Here is a 22,012-nt window from a genome sequence, read left to right as displayed (position 1 = left end):
TCCAGCAAGAAGAGGCCGAGCTGCAGGGCCGGGAGGAAACGGTCGGCGAGGGATGGAATCACCTCTGGCCGGCGAAGAGGGCAGGTGCGTATGAGGGACATCCTCAAAGCACAGGAAAGGCCACTGAGCCCCCCGCCAGCAGTGTCCCCAGCGGGCGAGGACGCGGAGAGGCAGCCCCTCCACCGGGCGGGCGGGAGGCAGGGGGACGCAACACCTGGAGGACAGCTGGGCGGTTTCTGAAACAGCCAGACAGGCAATTGCCCTGAAAACCCAGGAGCTGCATTTCCGGGAACTGAGGGAAGCAGAGACAGGTCCACAGGGATGTCCACGGCAGTGCTGCCCAGCACAGCCCCGAGGTGGAGCCGGCCCAGCCCACACGGCCGTCAGCGGGGCCTGGATAGGAGCTGACGTGCCCGCAGGGCATGCGACTGGGGGCTCCAGATAGGCCGGTGGACGGACCTCAAGGACACGGAGCTAAGGCCGCGAAAGAGCCAGATGCGCGGGACGCCTGTTCTGTGGCTGGATTTGCAAATCTCTAGGCACAGGCCAGTGCTGCTTGGGCCCAGGGGCCAGGGGGCGAATGCAAATGGGCAAAAGGGGGCTCTTGAGGGCAACAGACGGGTCCCCTGAGGACGGTGGTGACGCTTGCACAGCTCTGCCAATTCACCCCAAACCGTCGAGTTGTATCCCTAAAGAGTGGACATCAATGTCCACGGCAGCGCTGCCCTCCACGTCGGTACATCCGAAGAAGTGGGCGGGAGCCTTGGCCGGTGCGGGGGGGCGCGAGCTGGAGGCTGGGCTCGGCCTGGGGCTTCTGGGCAGATGGTGCCGCTCCCTGACCCCGGATGGTGATGAGGACAAGCGACAAGGATGCAAACCTGCGGCGTGGCCCCTGACCCTCCACAGCATGGCCGCTGCTCACCTCCTGGGGGACCCTGGTGGCTTTTGGAGGACAGACTTGCAGGGTGTCAGGGCCCTGCCCTTCTTGGCACTGGCCGCAGCACAGCCGTCCCCCGGGGGGTCCCTGGAGGGCGTGGGCGGGAGAACAGAGGCGCGAGACAGCGACTCCTGCAGCAGAGAGTTCTGAGTGTAAAGGCTCAGATCCCACCCAAAGACGGCTGCGCCCCACACTCACCCCACACCTCAGTACCGAGGGCGGTGCTGACGGGGTGAACAGATGAGCAAGTGAGCGAGCGGAGCCCTCGCATGCTACGCATTATCACAGGGACGTGAACAAGACGGGGCGTCACAGGAGAGAGCAGCAGCTTTCAAATTGGTTCAGGCTGGCCGAGGGCGCGCCTGCCTCAGATGTGGGGCGTCTCGGCAGCTGCAGACCAGAGGCTGGAGGCCCGGGCTCTGGCATCTGCCTCCCGCCCGAGCCATCTCTTTACTACGTCGCAGGGTTTCTGTTGCACAAGCGACGCAAGCTTGTTTAAATAAGGGTAGAAAATTGACACATGGAAAGAGAATAAAATCAGCGGCCGTCCCCCCACCCGGAGATAACACTACAAACATCTTGACGTCTCTTTTCAGAATTACAAAATGTTTCCAGAAATCTTCACAAAAATGTAGGCATGAAAAAAAGAACAAAAAACTTTTTGTTTCTTGGGCACATAGCGTTTGGGAACTCGCTTCAACGCCCAGTGATCGGGCATGAGTGTCTGTGCCGGTCAAGGGGCCTCCCGCTCACGAGACAGAGACCTCAGAAACTGCCCTCGGCCACCGGGGACACCCACGGGGTAACAGAGAAGTGGGGAGCCCAGGGGGGGTCCTGGGGAACCACCACACTGTAAAGGACACCCTGACACTACATCTTTGCTCGGACCCTTCAAGAGTCTTCATTCTGCTAAATTAGGGTGAAACAGTGAGTGAGCCTCATAATCGGGGTGATTTTCAGGAAAATCGCTGACTCAGCCACACTGTATTTGCTGCCTGGTAAAGCTCCTTCCTCTCACCTCGGAACCCTGAGCCCGGCTGTGCAGGACCCCCAGGGGCCCTGGAATTCCCACCCAGCCTTGCCCCGGTAGATGAACTAACGTCCTTATTCACCAAGCAAAAGTCTCACTTAAAATAGGGCTGATCCTAATTAAGACTCAGCAGGACGGCCCTTTTGGAAAGCAATCTGGGTTTACCTAAAAAACTAAAAATGGAAATAATGAATGCCCGAGACGGCTACTTCTGGGAAACATCAACTGGAAACCGTGTATCTTGCACGTTCATGGCAACCCTGTTTCCAGCAGTCACAGCATGGAAACCCTGAGTGCCCAGAGGGAGACCCGGCTCCGCCAGTGCTCTGGGGCCAGCCCTGGTCAGTCCCAGGAAGGTAAAATATGGCCATTTCTAGTGAAATGGAAGGAACCCGAGGGAATCGTGGGTAGCAAAGCAAGCCAGGAGGGCAGAGACAAGGCTGGGTGGTTGCACATGTGTGAGCAACATGAGGAAATGAGGCAAAGGAACTGACAAAGCAAAAAAAAAAAAAAAAAAACCCTTTTGACAGGGTCAAAGGGGCACACGAGGTGGAGAAAGGGACGGAGGCAATCGTGTGTCTGGATAAAGTAAAATTCAACGATGACGGGGGCGTCAACTTGCTGCCGGCCTGGGAGTGCGGGGGGAGACTTTTGAGCGTGTGGGGGCGACGGGTCTGGCTGTCTCTTATTTATTCAGGCTTCTCCTCCCTCCCTCATCACCCCGCAGGGATCACAGATGTGCCCCCCTTTCTGGATTTGCAGGCCTCGCCAGATGGGGCTGCGTACCTAGCCGGGCTCAGCGTGGGCGTGACGTCCAAAATGACTGGGAGCTGGGAGACGTCTGGCCGGGGCGGGACCGCAGGAGCCATGGGAGCGACACGTGCAGGACTTACACCCTCACTTCCAGAAGGGGCCGTGCCAACATCAAGAGAGGAATTAGATCATCGTGCCCAGAGGCAGGGGGTGCGCCCTGGCACCCCACTAACAGCTGGGAGGAAGGTGGCACGTCCCCTCAGCCCTCCCAGGCAGGTGGCTGGAGGACAAGTTGACAGGTGCGACTCCATCAAGTCTGTGCAAACAGCAATACCGGTGTTGCCAAGTCCTCTGAGCAAGAAAAATATCTTCCTAGGCTCATAGAAGGAAGCAGAATTGCGCACCAATGAGGTATTTGTCTAGTGTAATTGAGTCACGACTATAGAATTTTACTTTTTCTTCCAGGAAAGGCCTGCGAGCAAAATACTGAGTCTGTTCTCAGTGACAAGTCCACCTGCCCACACCGACTCGGGGCCCAGAGGGTATGTTCAGCCCTGGGATGTGGCTGGACGGCTCCCTTTAGTCTCGGGAAATTGAAAGAAATGTTTATGTATTAAAAGCACTTTCTCAAGAAAAATCCCACAGGGCGCTCAAGGTTTTCTGATGCTCCAGAGGACGTGCTGGAACACACATTTTGCTCCTCAGCAGAGAGCCAAGGCCCTCCTTTGTGTCGGGAAGCAGAGAGCTGCTGGCGCCCCGGCACGAGACAGTCCTCACCCTCACGCAGCCTCCGGGCCGGGGGCAGAGGGAAACACTCCCTTTTTCACACACCCCAACCCTTGAGGTCCCTGGCCACGCCCCTGGCCTGTCCCCTGGCCCCCGCCCCACCGCCTGGACACCTGGGCTCCTCTGACCCCTGAACCTGGGGTGCCTGTCCTGGCTCCCCACTCTTTGCCTGCGGGGCCCCTACGCAGCCATCATCCCAGCTCCTTCAAGGCAAGGAACGTGCCTGTGACCTGGGTGTGAATGAGGGTGATGGCGGGGTACGTGGCGCTGAGTCATTTCTGATATTATGACTGCAGTTTTCACAGTTTGGGTAAGGAACAGGGAAAGCGTTCTCGGATTTCATGCAATTTTGGAACCGAGTCAGAGCTTATTCAAGTCAACTTGACGTGAAGCAGGCACTGGGCCAGGCTGCGCCCCCAGCTCTGCCCCCTCACCTTTGTCCTGCCCCTCGGGCCCCCACCAGGCCCCAGAAGGCCGCCAGTCACTCTGAGTTCCCCACAGAGCAGCACCGGGTCTGCCCACCGGCCGGAAGCCCTTGCCTGGGAGATGAGGCCAAACTTGTTTTCCTTTGTTCTTTAAGGCAGAGCCCCATGTTTTACTGTGAAAATAATTATTTGTTTATTTGTTTGTGTTATTTAGGGGAGTATCTTCAGGACCAACCGAACAGCGGGGCCGCGAGCCACCTTCACGCACCTCCCCCCCAGAGCCCCCTCGGACGAGGGACTGGAAGGCTTCTGCTCTGCTCAGGTGACCCCAGCCCAGAGGCGGCCGCAGCCCCACTCTGGGCACGGGGCTCTGGGCCGCCAGCATGCAGCACCCAGTAGGAGCTTTATCCCGAGGACATCTCTGGCCTCCGGCCTCGGGGACCACTACAGTGAAGCCCTGTGGCATTTCCACAGCTCTCTGTGGGGTGCGGTATCCTTCCCTTCTGCACACCTTTCTTTATAAGATGCCCAAAGATGTGGGATGAACGATGTATTTTGTGCATCGTTTTTAAATGACGAGAGGGACACGCACCTTGTAAGCCCCGCGCTGGCTGCAGGTTGTGTCCCTGTGAATTTTAGTCCTCTGCGTGGCAGGCTGAGTTTCCTGCGCCTGTGTGTCCTGCTCAAACAAAACTCCCGGGAAAGAACCGGGGTCACACCCACAGGAAAAGGCTTTGCCGCACCCGCGCGGGTGCTCCCAGCTGTGCAGGGGTGAGAGGACCAAGCCTCCCCGCAGCCAAACTGAGGCGCGGGAAACGCTTGCTGGGAGTTGCGTGGGGTGGGGGACCCTCTTACAGAAATGATTACACTTCATTTCTGTGGTTACTGAGTGAACCTCAAAACCCTTGATTTGGGGGGTATGTGGGGTTCCCCAAAGTGTGCCTGAGGGGACAGGCTTTGTCGCTCTGTGTTTCATCACCCCCGAGGGGTCCGCCCCTGGCAGGGGAAGCGAGAGTTAACTCGGGAAGCTGCGGGATCCACAGCGTCCAGGGTGACCAGGGGGCGACCGCAGGCCCGGACAGGGCAGGAGCGAGCTCCCCGCGCAGGGACAGGATGGAGAGGGAAAGGCGGTGGCAGCAGGCCCGGGAGGGAGGGCCGCCCTGGGCGCAGGCACAAGCAGGCGTTGAGTGAGCTTCTGTTGCAGGGTGGCCCCGGAGCCAGGGCGGCAGTTCCCAGCGCCCTCAGCAGGGAGAGGCCACCTGAGAAGGGCTCCGGGAGCTTGTGGTGGGGGAGGCGGGAGACCCCCAGGCTCTGCCCCACGACAGTGAACACGCTCACCTCGCAGCCTCAGCCTTAGACCTGCTGCCTGACTGCCTCCTCCTGCCAGGGGGGAGCTGGCCGCTGAAGGAGGGGTGCTCCTGCCTGTGAAAGGAGCCCACAGCTAGGGCCCCGGGGTGGGAGGTTTGGGAGGTTGGGGAGGTGGCCTGCTGAGGGGGGTCCAGACCTGGGACTCTGCGGAGGGGAGCTGGCCAGGAAAGGGCGCAAGGCAGCCCAGGTTGGGGTGACTCTGGAAGGGAGGTCTCTAATGGAGAGACAAGTCGGGGGACCCGCAGAGCTTCAGCCCCGAGAGTGGTGGGTCGGGCTGCAGTGGGTGGGGCTGCGGGCGGCGGGAGGGGGGGGCAGGCTGGGAGGGGAAGGGCGTGCAGTCTGCATGAAAGATGTTGGCAAAGGGCCCCCAGGGACCTAAACCCGGGGAGTCGGGGAGTCTGAACCCACGACATTAAGAGGGGCGCTGGTTCTGGGGGCGCTGGTCCTGGGGGGGCGCTGGTCCTGGGGGGCGCTGGTCCTGGGGGGACAAGGTGGGGCCGAGGTGCCAAAAAAAAGTGGGAGGGCGGCGGGCAGAGGGTCGGCGTCAGGTGTCGGTGCCTGGCCCGGCGGAGCGGACACCCCCTTCGCCACCCGCGCGGGCGCCGACCGGAGCGGGTAGGCGGCCCCGGGCACCCCGGCTCCCGCCCCCGACGGGGACGGCTCGGCGGCGCGCCCGCGGGCCGCCCCCTCCCCGCGCGGCTCTCCGGGCACCCGCCCCCGCGGGCGGGCCGAGGCGGCGGCGCGGGGCGCGGGCCGGGCCGGCCATGGCGCGGGGCGCGCGCGGGCGCTGCGGGCGCGGCGGGCGGGGCGCGCTGCTGGCCTGCGCCGCGTGGACGGCGGGCTGGGCGCTGGCGGCCGCGCTGCTGCTCCGCGCGCACCCGGCCGCGCTCTCCGCGCGCTGCACCGACGAGGGGAGCCGGCGCACCCTGGCCGCGCTGGTAGGTCCCGGGGGGAGGGCGCCCTGCGGCGCCGGGCTGGGGCTGGGGGGTCCCCACTCGCCGCGTGGGGTGCGGCCGCGCGCCCCGCTTTCCCGAATGGGGCTCTGCCCGGGTCCGCGGGGGGCGCGGGGGGCGCGCTCCGGTCCCGCCCGGTCGGTGCTGTCTGCCCCGCCGCCCCCGCGCCCTGACCTGGCCGTGCCGCGCTGCGGGGGAAAGTTCGCGGGGAGCTCGACCTCCCGCTGCCCCTCGGGGCGGCCGCGTCCGAGCCGGGCGGGGCGGGGCGGGCCCGGATGCGGGCGCGCTGCGGGGCCCGTGGGGAGCGCGGCCGGCGGCCTCCCGGGCTCCCCTCCCCTGCTCGGCGGGTCCGGGACTCCCTCCCGGTGCCCCCAAGTCCAGCCTCAGGGGCGCGGGCGGCGGGACCCTGCGCGCCGGGCCCGGGGTGTGAGCGGAGGAGGCAGCGGAGACCAGTGGCCCGTCCCGGGGGAGGGGGCGACAGGCCGTGTCCACCCCGGGGGGACGTGGGGGTCCCTCAGTTGGGCCCCGCCTTGGGGAGAAAAGAAACTCCCGGGTTCGCCGAGCGGCTGAGCTGGGCCGCAGCTGCCTGGGGGGATTCCAGGGGCGCCGCGGTGGGCCCTGAGGTCTCGCCATGGCCATGAGATTTGCGCCAAGGTGGGTTCCCTGGGGGAGCCGGGAGAGGCGGGAGAGCAGCCACTGGCGTTCAGTGGACTTTTAAGCGACTCTTCTAGCCTCAGGCAGCACCGTCTCCGCGTTTGGTCTGAAAAGTGATCTGTTTTCTAAGAAATCCTCAAGAGACGCGTGGAAAGTTTTGGCTCCAATTGCTTGCACATGGGTGCGCCTGTCGGGACGGCAGGTTTTCCAAAGGTGGTGGCATCAGGGTTGAAAGGCATTTTTTTTTTTGCTAATAAAAATGAGTGAAACATAGAAGCTAAACCCAATCACTTTTTCCTAATGAACTCGGACACCTGGCAACAAAACTGACCAGACTATCCGGCACTCAGCCCTGGCTCCTCCAGCCTGCCTTCCCCCCTGTCTGTCTGTCTGTCTGCCTGTCTTCTACCCTAGAGCAACCTGTCTGTCCGCTGGGCCACCGACATCCTGTCAGGTTTTCTTTATCTCGCAGAGCTCGTGGCCCTTCTCTGTGACGCATCTAAAAGTCCCTTTCACCAGTAAGGATTCGGGGAACTGATTTACCAACTGATTTACCAACTATATATAGCGATAAAAATTAAGTTATTAACTATAGTAAATGATACTTACTTCCAGGATGGAACACCTGTTTACAAAACAATACAACAATCTCCTAAATGAAAGAAGAGTGGCCATTACTTTTCACTTGTTTACCATTGATTAAGTGGGAAAAGCCTAAAAAAAATTAAATAGCCCAATGGAATTTAAATAATCCTCGTCGTGACTCTCCCAGCACCCCAGGCCACAAGCGTGGGGACATCCTTGGTCTGACAGGGAGCTGGAGATGCGTGCTCTGCCTGTGACGGCTCTAACAGCTCCTGTTGGCCAAAGACGCACTGGAACAGCCATGTCCATCTGTCTGTCTGTCTGTCTGCCCCCTGTGTAAAGCTCATCTGATGTTGTCTCATCCAGTGTTGCTGGGAGTGTCCTTTGGACACCCCTTTTGAGCTGTTCCTTCTCTCTCAAGCTCAGGACATGATGTACCCCCACCCCCCATTCTGGTCTGCTCAGGGGCTCGCTCTTATCTAGTCTCTGGACTAGAAGGCGGCATGACCACCGCCCCTGCTGCCCAGCCCCGCCTGCTGGCCGAGATGCATGCAGGGCTGGCCCCTGGGCCTCAGCTGAATCGAGCCTCTGTCTCCCGGCTCCCCCAGCTCTTCTCAATTCATCCTGCCTGGCTTTCATCCCTCCTATAAAGCGGGCTGTTATTTTTCTGACGGGCCTCCAGACTCATTAGCTTTCACACTGAATACGGAAGCACAGAGCACAATGGCAGCCCCCCCCAAAAGGAGCCCTGGGCTCTGGTGGGGCTGGGGGAGGGGCGCTGGACACTTGCTAGCCTGCCCAGGCCCTCCAGCGGCCTCTGCATGGCTGGCCCAGGCAGGGTCTGGGATGGAGCTGAGGAGCTGCTGAGGAGCTGGGAGTCAGCTCAGCAGGCACCTTCCCCCCCACAGCGGCCTGAGGTGCCCCCTTCCTCTGTGGAAGAGCCAGCTGGAATCGCTCCAGAAGTGGAGCCCTGGGACTCTAAGCTCTGGATTTTTCTAGCCAGACGACAGTGTTCTTCTTCACTAAGGCTTTCTGGCACATCCAGCAGCCTCACCCCTGTTTACCTGCCCTCGGCTTCTCTGGGGCTTCTAGCACCCCGTTTTTCCAGCAAATGCGACAGGAGGCTGTGCCAGGGGGTTGGGCACCCGCCGTGGGTGATCTGCGGCCTGGCGCCTGCTCTGCAGGCGGAGACATGGCGGCGCTTGCCAGCACTCAGCCGGGCGCCGTGCGAAGCAGCTGCCTCGAGCGCATCGTCTCCCAACACCGGTGGGGCACGTCCCTACTCTGCACATGGCGAAACTGAGCCCCAGAGGAAAATGCCGCTGCCGTGGCTGTGCCATGGCTGGGAGGGCCACGTTGCCCACAGCCGAGAGCCAAGGCGGCCAGGGGCTCTCCGCAGTGAAGACCATGAAGGGCTGCGGGGGGTTCATGGCCCTTCCCAGCAAGGCGCCTCAGAGCAGCACCAAAATATTCCCACAGACTCTGTTATGCCGAAGACTGAACTCCCCCTTGACTTGTTAGGTCTGATGAGATTCAATTTAGTGGCCTCCGCCGGGGCCATCCTTAGCAGGCAGGCTTATCTTTCTTTGCTGTGTCAGAAGCCCAAGGAAGGCCCCATGGGACAGCAGCCGCCTGGGCTCACGCCTGGGACAGTTTCGTGTTTTCCTGAGGCTTTGGCCCTGTTGTGGTATGTGTCTCCGGGGTCCGAGGGCGAGGCCAAGGCTGCACAGGCTCAGGACTCGGAGGTTCCAGGCACACACCACACCAGGCCCGGCCTCTGCCCCTGACGTGAATGCTGCTGACCACCTAGGAACTTCCTGCTCCTTAAAACAAAACGGAGGCACAGACACACGCCCAGCACCTGGGCCTGCCTCGGACCCCGGGGCGGGGTCTCAGGCCAGTTGGGCAGGCTTTGTGGTGGCCTGAGACCCCGACACAGCTGGAGTGTGACCTCCCCGGCACAGGGCGTGGGCCGTGCATGTGCTTTCCACGGGAGGGGCAGCCTCCCTGAGGTCACTCACTTAAGAGCACTGGTCAACGCCAGGACACACCATCATGTGGAGTTTTTTCCAGCTGACTTTTAAAGACTTATTTTTATTTATTTATGCATACAAGAACTGGGGTGCAGGCCAGAGGTGTTGGGGTGAGAGGATTCACTGGAGGCAGAGTGGGGAGCAGAACAGGCAGATCTACTGAAATCCACTGCTGAGGGGAGCAGTGGGGAGACAGGAGAGGTCTGTGCGCCCTGTGGGTAGCTCCCTGGTCGGGGATCGAGCTTCTGCTGCAGCGGCTGCTGGTAGCTTGATAGTGCTGAGACTAACGCCTGCACCACCAGGGAGGCCCCCAGTTAATTTTTAGATCTGACCCCTGTGGGTTTTGGACACACGTGTGCAGATACACACAGGGGCCGGTCTCCAAGCTGGAGGCAAGGACTGCCCCTCAGTCAGAGAAAAGCCTGATCTTACACGCGAAGTTAAAGTAGTTAAAAAAAATTGCTGCTTCACCCGGACATGCTGCTGCTGAAATGGTCTCACTGTTGTCTCAGGTGATGGCAGCTCATTACTCTGCAAACCTGTTACTTGTACTTCGAGGTCACCGACATTTAGATGCCAGATTAACGCATCCTGCAAACACGTCCCACCACCAGCTGATTTTATATCTGCCTGCCCCTACGCCTCAGCGCGTGCTTTGCTTACTGTAAACTCCTCTGACGCATGAGGTCAGGTTAGAGACCTGTGGTAGCTGGTGAGCCCAGTTGGGGTTCAGGGGGCCCCCACCCACGCTGCTCCCCCTGTTCCCCACCGTACCCCAGCAGGGGGCCAGCTGTGTAGGAGACACGTGCACCTCAATGTGCTGACCTGCAGCAAAAACCAGCCAGAATTAATGTTCTCCTGCAAATCGATGGACTCACGCCCAATGCAGCAACGAGGTCATTGGTCAGAACATCTTGCAGGCCCCGTCTGGAACGCCCTCCCGTCTGCAGGGCAGGGCTGTGCGGCTTTCGACTCGCTCCTGCAGATTTTCAGAAAATGCTGCACCGGGGAGGGGGTGGGATGCGTTTTTTAATGAGTGCTGAGGACAGAGGCGGGGCCTGCCCCAGGTGCTGGCTTCTTCCAGGGAGGCGAGGCTGATTGGGGACCTGGCATTTTGAGGGTGCTCTGAGTCTGCTCCTCACGCCCGCCCTCCTTGGTTCTCCAGGGCCCTCGGGCCCCTTGGCCACTCAGATCTCCGCACAGGTTTCCCTGCCCTCGCCCGCTGCCTGCCAGGCCGACTTGTAATTGTCTTTCAGAACTGAGTTCAGGCACCTCCATCCACCAGCCAGAGGACACCCCAGACCGTGTCTGTCACTCAGTGTCTTGGTCGCCCCCTTTCATCCTCACTTACCTTCCGAGAGAGTCCTGAGCCTCAGGGCCGGCTGTCAGGTGCCGTTTCTTACAGGGGCAGGCGGCTGGAGGTGATGAATTGAGGGGGCCTTGGCGTGGCCCTTCCCACGTTCATGTCATGACCCCAGGCCTGGAGGGAGACCCCCGGGTTAAAAGTGAAAGGACTCAAAGGTCAGCATCTTACCAAAATGATGTCACCTCAAAGTGCCAGATGGACACAGCCCCAGCATGTTTAAAACAGGGGTGTGGGGGCCTATTATGCACCTTCATCAGATACAAAGCACCCCAGGTGGACAGTGGGGGGGCCTCCTGCACCCAGGGCCAGACTCCTGGCTCTGTCAGGGACTATTTCTTTTAAATAAGCCTTTTGGAAACCCTCGCCTGGAAGGTCAGCCTTGGCCACTTGTCATGGTCCGAAACCCCAAACCTAATGCTTTAGGGTCAGGGGTGTTTGGGAACTGCACTTTCTGGGGTGTTACGAGGCTAACACAGCACACGTACTTTGCATTTTGCATGTGAGGCAGATCCAGTAATCAAATTAATAATTCTGCAGCAAAATGTATGCAAATTCACTGAGTCAGTGCTCGGCTCGCAGACTATAAATAGCTCCTACCTTCCTTCTGCTTGACACCACAGGAGGCCAAAGGAGACGGAAAACTTGTAGTTTTAAGAGCATTTAGGGTTTTGGAATCACTCCTGTTTGCAGACGTTGGAGGGACATTTTCTGACTGCAGGGAGCAGTTCGAGTAGCCCTGGGCTTAGTAAGGCTGACCGGCAGGGACCAGCTGAGCAGTGGACGTGGCTGCCGGCACGCCTGCCCGTGCTGGTGAGGCTCCGCACACTCTCCCCTCTCAGCCTGGCCCTCGCGTGCGAGACGGGAAGGGTGTGGAGGGAGCGGGCGGGTGGCCCCACGCAGGTCCACTCTCCGGCCCCGGCCCAGAACTTGCCCTCGCCCCATACCGCAGACCCGCTGGCTGTGCGAGGACAGTTGTGTTAACACGGTGGGGTCAAGAGACAGCTGTGGCCTCACGCCATCTGCCTGCCCAGTAGGACCAGGTGACCCTCGGGCTCTCGTCCTGGAAGGAAGAGAGCCGAGTGTGCTGACGGGGGCCTGGGGGGTTAGAAAGGATGCGTGGCCGCTACTGAAAATGGGCCAAGAGTGATGACCCCCCCATAACTCCCTTTCACTCCGTTCCACAACCCCCCTCCCAGGCCGCAGGACTACCTTAGAGACGTCGGTTGCGTGCTGGGGGTGGCCCAGTCCTTCCGTGAGGCACTCGCCCCACAGGCCCCCACTTGGGGCTCCGAGAGGACAACAGCACCACCAAAGCCCAAGTACCCCACCTCTTCTGGAATTTACTCACGGGCCTGTTCCTGTCACCCCCCCCCCCCAGTCCTGCTGACGCTGCCAGGTCCTGTGCCCTGCGTTCCCCTGGGCCCCTGAAAGCCCATGAGAGCTGCTGCCCTTTCCGGCCATGCTGCTCAGTCAAGGGTGGGGTGCAGGGCACGAGCTTGCTGAGATCGTCATGTGGTCGCGACCGGGGCTGTCACTGGACCATCACCGTGGTGGTCACACGGTCAGCGCAGTGCTGGGGTGGGGGGCATCAAGGTGGGTAGATGCGGCCTCCTGGGCCCCACCTCAGAGAGCTCCCCTTGTGGTTCTTGCATGGGGGCGTTGGGGGTGACCCTCATGTGTGGCCAGAGTGAGAACTAAGGGCCCACCGGCCCTGTCACTGAACCCCGCTGGACAGAGCCTGTCCCCAGCCCGTGCCACGTGGCCGGATGGTGGGGTGCCCTTCTCCCTCCCCGATTTGAGCCTGGTCTGGGTCTGGGGGGAACTTGCCGAGGGGCTCCTGGCCCGCGGGACGCACACCGGCCGGCTGCTCTGCGGGCCCCGTCCTTGCCCCCGCGCATGGCCCTGTCCCTCCTTCCAGTGCCGGGACTACCGCGCGGGCGCGCTGGCGGGCGAGCTGTGCGAGGACCTGTGCGTGGCGGGGACGCTGCTGTACCGGCGCTGCCTCCACTACGACAGAGGCAAGAAGGTGCTGCAGGCTGACTGGCGTGGCCGGCCCGTCGTGCTCAAGTCCAAGGAGGAGGCCTTCTCCCGCTTCCAGCCCCTCGGCCCGCTGGGGGCTGCCGCTGACGAGGAGGGGGGCCCGGAGCTCCCGGAGGCCGAGCTCCTCCTGCTGCTGGCCGGGGAGGTCCGGAACGCCCTGGGCCTGGAGCTGGCCAACAGCAGCCTGGGGCCTCTGTGGCCGGCAGGGTGGTGGGGCCAGCGGCGGCGGGGCCAGCTGGCCAGCCTGTGGGCCCTGGTCCAGCAGGAGGAGTTTGTGCTGTTCAGCCTCCTGCAGGGCCTCAGCCGCCACGCCCTGCCCGTGCTGGGCTCCTGCGGCCACTTCTACGCCGTGGAGTACCTGGCGGCCGGCAGCCCCCACCATCGGGCCCTGTTCCCCCTGGACCAGGCTGCGGGTGCCCCCCGGGGAGGCCGGGGTCAGGCCAAGGCCGTCAGCGACATGGCCCTCAGCTTCTTGGACATGGTGAGCCACTTCGACAACGACTTCTCCCATCGCCTCCACCTGTGTGACGTCAAGCCCGAGAACTTTGCCATCAGGAGCGACCTCACGGTGAGTCTGGGGCGGCCTCGGGGAGTGCCCGGCAGAGCCCTTGGGTTGCGCCATCTAGGCCTCGGTGACAACTGCCCTTGGCGACCCCTGGCCTCTGGCTGGCCGACCTGTCCACTCCTCCCTTTCAGGTTAATGTTATCCCCCCCACCCCACAAGAATGGGGCCACGTGGAGGCGCCAGCTGCAGCAGGCCCCGTGGGCCCTGCTTAGTGTGTGTAGGGGCAGGAATGGGCACAGTGCAGGTTTTCTATGATCCAGCAGACCGGGTAGAGGAGTCAGAGTCCTCAGTGGTTTTGCAGGTTTTTATTGGTGTTTACCAGGTACACGGCAGGCAGGGGCGCTGGGGGGCCAGGAGGCTGGCAGGCCTCCCAGCCCCCAGCAGGTCTTCACTCTGGGCTCTCCGGCCTTCTCTTGGCTTCTGCTTCTCTTGCTTCTCTCTCAGCTTCTCTTTCGGCTGTTGCCGGCGTCCCCGTGATGCCGCCCTTAAAAAAAGCATAGTCTCAGCCCAGGTGAATCCCATCTCCCTAGGCCCACACCGTACTCCAGGTGCCGCCATCAGGCATGCATTCAGGACCGCAGGGATCCACCATCTATCCTGATGGCGGGAGGGCAGAAAAGCCTGACATTTTTCCTTACCCTACAGTGTGCCATTGGAAGCTGCTCCTGGCAGGGCCAAGCCCTGGCTGGGGTGGTGTAGAGGTCAGGAAGACCACAGGGCAGGTTTTCTAGGATCCAGCAGACCAGGTAAAGGAGGAGTCAGAGTCCTCAGTGGTTTTTTGCAGGTCTTTTATTGGGGTTCACCAGGCATATGGCAGGCAGGGGTCCTGGGGGGCCGGGAGGCTGGCAGGCCTCCCAGCCCCCAGCAAGTCTTCACTCTATCTGGGCTCTCCAGCCTTCTCTCAGCTTCTGCTTCTCTTGCTTCTCTCTCGGCTTCTGCTGGCGTCCCCGTGACGCCGCCCTTAAAAGCCCGGTCTCAGCCCAGGTGAATCCCATCTCCCTATGCCCACACCCGACTCCAGGTGCCGCCATCAGGTCGGCATTCAGGACCGCAAGGATCCATCATCCATCCTGATGGTGGGAGGGCAGAAAAGCCTGACATTTTTCCTTACCCTACAGGTGGGAACTGCAGGGGTGCCTGTGGGGGCATGTTTGTACAGTGGCCCCCTGGTGACCCCGTCTGCAAAATGCCCATCTGTCTGATAACATGCAGCTTGTCCTGTTGCTTCCAGGAGTAGACGTTCCCTAGCCTTGATTTTCATTATTATCCACGTATTTTGAAATAAATTATTTTCTCCCCTGACTTGCCGGCAACCGCCAAGCAATGGACCACCTCGGCCGCGTCCAAACCAAAGACAGCGCAGGGCCCAGGGGGTGCTGGTGGCAGGCGGGAGGGGTGCGGGCAGGAGGCCTGCATGGAGGGGCCGGCTTGTGAGACCCAGGCCCTCAGCCTCCCACGCCCTGACTCCCAGGGTCCCGGGCCGGCCGCGGGGTTTGGGCCGAGTCCAGCTTCCCGCGGCTTTCAGTTCAGCGCGTCTTCTTTAAGTTCAGGTGGAGGAAATCTGCATAAATTACATGCTGTTCTTTCTCTGTTTTGGAGCCTATTTGGTTGGGAGCCAGGAAAATAAATCTGAGATTCTGGGGGCGTCCTGCTGACATGGGCTCCAGTAGCCGGGGCTGGGGGGGCCGGGGCCTGTGTCTGGCCCCTCCAGTTTGAGAACTTTGACTTGGCTACCCCGCCCCTCACCCCCACGTTCCTGCCTAACTGATGGGAACCAGTGGGCTCAGGTGACGGCCTATGGGTGGAGACCACTGGGGTGCTGCCACCCCCTCTTACATCACCCTAGACCTGCCACTGGGGCCGGGGTCAGGCCTCTGAATCATTCATTTCCAGGACATGCCAGGCCACTTCTAAAGCCGGGAAAATGTGCAAGGCTGGAAAGTGATCCTTGAGTTACAGCCCAAATGCTGGGCTCTGTCCCCAGGCCCTTCCTGGTGACAGCGGGCTGTGTGGTCAGTGCCAGCTGATGGTGTGGAAGGGGGACCCTGCATGGGCTGCCCAGTACCGGGCCAGCCACCGCAGCCCACAGCCTGGACGGCCACATCTCAGGACCGGGACGCCAGCTCTGTGCTCAGCGCTCAGTGTCCTTCTGATTCCAGGTGGTGGCTATTGACGTGGACATGGCCTTCTTTGAACCTAAAATGAGGGAAATTCTTGAGCAGAACTGCACGGGAGATGAGGACTGCAACTTCTTTGACTGTTTTTCAAAGTGTGACTTGAGAGTCAACAAGTGCGGGGCCCAGCGAGTCAACAGCAACCTGCAGGTGAGCGGGCGGGGCTGGGAGGGGTGTGCATGGGGGTGGGGTGGGAGTGGAGCGGTTCTGCTGGGGGGGGGTTGTCTGGGGGTCCTCCACCCTAGGTTGCTGTCCTTAAATATATAGAGTTCTTGCAGAGCCATTAAGAGTCAAGAACACACACACACACACACACACCTGGCAAGATAAGAACATGTAACAAATATCTAAAAGAGAAAATCCAGATGGTCAAAGAACCTGGAAAATTACTTAATTTTCTTCTTCAAAGATGTTCAAGTTGAAATACAATGAATAAATTTTCATGTATGATGACTGGGAATAGTTCTTAAAATACTAGTAATTAAATATTATTAATTAAAATACTATTAATTAGGAAAATAGACTCATGTCTATTTTGTCATTTCTGCATTCTCTGGGGGCACACGCTGTAGCAGAGCAATTCCATTGGCTCACAGGTCTGAGTATTGTCTTTGAATAAAGTCCTAAAAATGAAATCAGACTTTCTTTAGCAATATGAGAAAAAATGAGAAAAAAATGAAGCATACTCTAATGACAGACGCGCAGGTTACAAATCTCTCTTGCGACCTGACTCCGTTTTGGTACTAGGGCGTGGAGGGAGACATACATATGAAAATGTCAAAAGCAACTACTTGTGGAAGATGGAATTACAGATAATTTTTGTTTTCTTCTTCTTTTCTGTATTTTATCAGCTCTCTATAGTGTCCGTGTTTGTTTTTTTCCATAATGACCGGTCTGGAAGCGGGGTGAGGGGCGCACCACATGATCAGATTGACTCATTTCACCTCACATCGACCCAAATTCCAGATGGTTCCAACATTCACACATAAAACACAGACCCCTCAATGCAGCGAAACAAACCGGGGAGCTGAAAACCTTCCAGAGTCAGGACGGCTTTCCTCAGGGGGATCAGAGCTCAGAGGCCATGAAGAGGAACAACTGACAGATTTAATTAGCATTTTTTAAAAAACCACATGGCAAAGCCAAAATAAAACAAAATTACAAAACCCAAACCCACAGCAAGCTTGACAGTTAAAGAGAGAATTGGCAAAATGCTTGCAGCTCCTCTTACAGAGTGGGGCGTGGAGGGTGAGTGGGCCCTTCTGGCAGCTGCCAAGGCTCAGGTGTCCCCCCATTGCCCTTGGTCCCTCAGATCTGCTTCTCCACGGTTACCCCACTTCCCTGGGGCAGCATCTGGAGATTGGTCCCGGGAGATGGGGGGACCATGCTCACCACCCTGGCCTCAATGAGGAGCAACTCTGCAGAGCCATTGCAGCCCCAGAAGTCTACCTTGCCCCTCCGTTCCCAAGAACACCTCTCAGCACACACCTGCATGCACACCTCCACCGTAGAGTCTGCTTCCCAGGAACCGACCCAAGCCAGGGCCCAACGTCCTTAAGATAGAAAGAACATCTACAAATAAATATGTAAAAGTCCCACCTTATGGAGATCAGCAAAAGCTATTACATTAGCCATTCACTGGAAAAGAAGTGCCCATAATTTCTACTTGACCAGTCTTGACACACGTGACCCAAGCAAATTAAGCCATTTCCACCCTTCCTTGAGCAGAGACGAGCGATAACCCCAGTGTTGGCCAGGGCACGGGGGACAGACGTCCTGCGTGCGGCTGCTGGGGTGTAAACTGGTACAGCTTTTTGGGGGTCCATTTGGAATATTCATCAAAGCAAATTCACATACCCGTTGACCCAGAAATTGCATTTCTAGAAATGTAGTCACATGCACAACCTGAAAATGACCTCCACGCTCGCTCTTGACCCCAGCGCTGCTCATAATGCAGCGGCGTGAACAACCTACATTTCTGTCACTAGGAACTGGCTAAATGACTTCCTGCGTCACCCGTGGGCGATGCCGCCTTGAAAGCAAGGGGAATTCCCAGTGAACTGATTTGGAGGGTCCCCGTGGCGGGGGGTGGTGGGGTGTGAGGCTCTGGGACAGCGTGGCGGGACGCTGCTGTCCGTGCGTGGGTCAGCTGTGCTGGTGTCCACTGTGTGCAGAAGGACATTCCAGGGGGAGGCGCCGCTCTCGGAGCTGGGAGCTGAGTGTTCGGACGGTCGGGAGTGGAGGGAGACTAAGTCTCTCTTTGGGGCCATTTCAGGTTTTCGCACATGGAATGTACTCTCTGTTCAGAAAACCGCCCAAAGGTGACAGTTTTAAAGACTCCTCACCCTTGCCGGGGCGGGGCCTGGGAGTTAGAGTGACTTGTGCTCCCTGAAGCAGGAGCTCCGTAAAACCCAGGCGTCTGGGAGTCACAAGGGAGAGGGTAAGGCTACGTCTGGCGTCTGGCGGGGAAGGGTGAGGCGCTGTTAAGGAGGCCGCTCTGCCGCCAGGCCCCAGAGGGAGGAAACGACGCAAGCGTAAAAGCAGCAGCGTGTTTGCACAGAGGGTCTCAAGAGCTCTTCAGCGCCCCTGACTTTCATGCCCTGTTAGAATCAAAGCCTGTGAGATGGTGGCTTAATTCTTACTTTGCTTCTTTAAGTAAAACACTTCAGAGCGCGCACAGGGCCTCAGGTCAGGGACGGTGTCTTGTCACGGCCTCCGGCACCGCGTGCTCACGGCCAGCGCTTCGCCAACCTGCCCTCTCGACGACCCGGGGTCCCGTAACCAGCCCGCAGACCAGCGCCACCTCCGCCAAGCCCGTGACCACTGGGGCTCTGGGATGCAGCCCTGGCCACCCTCGGGCCTGGGAGGGCCGCTCCTCACCGGCAGCTACTGCCTGTGGCTTGCTCGAGTGTTTGAGGAGCCACCAGGACCTTCTGCGCCCCCAAGGCTGGGTGGGGTGTCCCCCGCAAGGCAGAGGGCGGGCTCGGGGAGCCAGGGCCGGGCAGCCAGCAGCAGGCTTGGGAGGCTCTCGGGGCTGGTTCGCCCCCCAAGGAACCACTTGCTCTCTCCTGTCAGGTCATCTGCGACAAGATCTTCCGACACTGGTTTTCCTCGACGCCCCGGAGAGCGGCCATCTCCTTCCCGCTCCAGCGGCAGCTGCGGGAGGCTGTGCAGGAGTGTGCAGACCCAGGGGTTCCCTCTGGGAGCACCCAGACAGCGGCCCCCAGCGTGTTCTGGAAGCTTCAGCGCCTCCTCCGGGCAACGCGGAGGGAGCTGCAGGGGGCAGAGAAGTAGCCACTGCTGGGCTGGGCGCTCACCAGAGGTGGCCCCGGCATGTCTGAGTGGCAAAGGGGAGATGTCCACTGTGCAAACGAGTGACGGCTCAGTCGCGGGGGGCCCTGGGCAGTGGAATGGCTGGACGCTGCTCTGTCCCTGGTCAGCTGCCCTGGGGTGCACCTCCCTCCCCCATCCTGGCTTCATTCCTCTTGTTTGAAAGACAGTCCTGACCTCTGACCTGTCACCCTATGAAAAAGACTTGGGGGGGCTCAGAGAGGTTTGCCTTGGAGCCCTCGGCCGGCAAACAGCACCGATGCCACTGGCACTGCCCGAGCCTCCCGTCTCCCCGCAAACCACCAGCACGTTTAGACTGCTCTTGGGTGGGCATGACGAGGTGAGTGTGTGCGCGTGCTTGCGGGCACAGGCAAGCGTGTGGCCACAGGTGTGCAAGTGGGGGAGCGGTCCGGGCGAGTGTGCAAGCGCACGCGTGCTGCCTGCCCTGGGAGCGAGTGGGTGTGCGGGGTGTGCGTGCTGTGGGGCGGGGAGAGCTTCCTCCGGCGCCGGGAGCTCCCTGTCTCTCGGAATTAAACGCAATAAACCAAGTCTCCTCTCCTGGGGCGACGCGTGTTCTGGGGCGCCTGTGTGAGGACTCAGGAGGGGTTTTCATTTTTGAGGACACCATCGACTTTATGGGCTGTGTTTGGGGCCCTTTGCTCTCGGCACAGCACCCTCGTGGGGACCAGGGAGCTGCGTGTCTCCCCTGGAGACGTAACAGCGTGAGGCGGGCAGGAGCCGGCGCCGGAGGCGGACGGCGGGCTCTGGACCGGGCGGGTTTGCTCATCCCCGGGGCCCCCGGAGAAGCCTTCCTGGAGGAGACAAACGCTAGGCCGCCTGGTGGTCACCCCACAGACGGGCAGCCGGGCCAGCCGGGTGGCTGCCCGCCGGAACTCATTTCTGGCTGCCCCCCGACCCACAGGACGCACTCACCTCAAGTCGTGAAGAGTCACAAGTGGACACAAGCGCCAAGCCACCTCTGCCCTCACCTGCCCCTTCCGGTGGGGCTGGAGGGAAAGCCGCGCCTCGCCTTGAGGCGAAAGTGATTCCAACTGGATTCTGCGCGAGGGCCTGGACGGTGGGTCTGAAACAAGAGAGAACTGGCTTTGTCTCCCGACCCCCCCAACACACACACACACACACACACACACACACACACACACACACACACACACACACACACGGGCTGCACACGGTGGGGTCTCTGGGCCTCGGCCCCCCTGCTCAGGGCCTGGGAGCAGGACCTTTCCAGGAAGACACTGGGCCCGGGGCGCCCGGGGCGGGACAGGGCCTGCTGTGGGCCGAGCCCCTCGGCCTGCTGGGTCTCGCCTGGACCTGGGTCAGAGCCCTCAGCAGGCCGAGTGGTAGCAAGTCTGGCTCAGGAAAGGGAAAAGGCTCATTTTCATTTAGAACCAAAATGGAAATGAATGTTTTTGCTCCTTGTGGCGACTGTGCAACATGTAATTACCGGCGCAGCGTGTTTTCGTTGCTGGAAAGGAGTGGCTCTCTCCCCGCGGGCCTGACCACGGCTCGCCCGCCCCACGCCCACGCCGTTCCCATCCTGCTGGGGAATCCCCTAGACTGTCTCTGAAAGTTCGGGTTTTTTTCTTTTTTTTTAAGATTTATTTATTTATGCACACAAGAGCTGGGGTATAGGCCGGAGATGCGGGGGTGAGAGGATTCACCAGGGACAGAGTGGGGAACAGAACAGGCAGACTGACGAAACACACTGCCGAGGGGAGCAGCGGGTGAGACAGGAGAGGTCTGCCGCGCCATGTGGGTTGCTCCTTGGCCGGCTGGGGATCGAACTCTTGCAGCAGAGGCTGCGGATTGCTTCATAGTGCGGTGCTTAACCCTTTGCGCCGCCAGGGAGGCCTTTATTTTTATTTTTCAGACCCTTGGAAATTACTTCTACCTAACTGTAGTGGCAGGAAGAGATGGAGCAGGATCTCTATGATTCAAGTAGACGGTGAAAGAGGAGTCCTGGAGCCCTCACTGGCTTTTGCAGGCTTTTATTGGGATTTACCTGGTACACGGCAGGCAGCGGTGCAGGGGGGCCGGGAGGCTGGCTGGCCTCCCAGCCCCCAGCAAGTCTTCACTCTTCCGGGGCTCTCTGGCCTTCTCTGGTGGCCTCTGCTTCTCTCTCTTCTGCTTCTGTTCTTCTCTCGTTCTCTGCTCTTCCGCTGGCATCCGCGCGCCGCCACCCTTATAAACCCAGTCTTAGCCCAGGTGTATCCCACTTATGTGTGTCCACGCCCCACACTCCAGGTGCCGCCACCAGGCATGCATTCAGGACCACAGATCCATCATCAATCCCAATGGCGGGAGGGCAGAAAAGCCTGATCTGTGACTTCCCCTGCACTAACATAACAAGCAAGCACTGTGCATGTCAGCATTTAATATTTTTAATGTGGCAAGTGGGAGTCTTTCTCGCTTACCTAACTGAGCCCGGCCTGAATGGCTACTAGGCTGTGTCCTAACTGCAGGCTTAGTGGACAGAGCTCTCGAAGATGCCGACGGGGACTGAAGAGGAGAGGATGTGTGAGCAAAGCACACACAGGCTATTTTTTAAAAGTTTTATCCAAATTACAGCCAGCAGTGGTTTCCGATCGCCAATCCTTCATCAGCCAATTTCCACAATTTGTCTTGATAAATTATAGTTATAATTATATTTCAATGAAATGGCCTTGGTTTTGTGCCCTGTTGGATTACAGCTGACCAACTACACCGAACTGTAGGCACAGGCCCTGTAACTGACCACGTGACCCCTGAGATGGTCACCGGGGCAGAATCATGAAGCCACCAATGTTTCTAAACCCGCCCCTCAATTCTCATCACAGTTAGTAGTAAGCAGTTTACAGATGCTCCTCCTCCAAGCAGTCCTCCAGGCTTGCCTCCTCTGGGTCCCCTCACAGTCATCCAGAACACCCAGGAGGAGCACCCAAGACAGTCACTGAAATTTTTGGAAGGGCAGCTGGTTTTAAAAGTTGACTTGGGAGCTGTCTTTAAGCAT

At 59.6% G+C, this 22,012-nt stretch overlaps 1 protein-coding gene across 1 annotated transcript; it reads left to right on the top strand.

Annotated features, from left to right (window-relative positions):
• Positions 1-6,063: 6,063 nt before the first annotated feature.
• DIPK1C (divergent protein kinase domain 1C) lies at positions 6,064-18,963 on the top strand (the record flags this gene model as incomplete). The annotated part of the gene is made up of 4 exons (XM_084252330.1): positions 6,064-6,237; positions 12,809-13,498; positions 15,655-15,819; positions 18,745-18,963. 4 exons carry the CDS (start codon positions 6,064-6,066, stop codon positions 18,961-18,963), a joined length of 1,248 nt encoding a protein of 415 aa, XP_084108456.1.
• Positions 18,964-22,012: the final 3,049 nt, after the last annotated feature.

The sequence above is a fragment of the Talpa europaea genome (assembly GCF_964194135.1).
Source record: "Talpa europaea genome assembly, chromosome: 13".
NCBI classification, from domain to species: Eukaryota; Metazoa; Chordata; class Mammalia; order Eulipotyphla; family Talpidae; genus Talpa; species Talpa europaea.
Note: the sequence above shows the minus strand (reverse complement) of the source record. Positions and strands in the feature narration are given on the sequence as shown.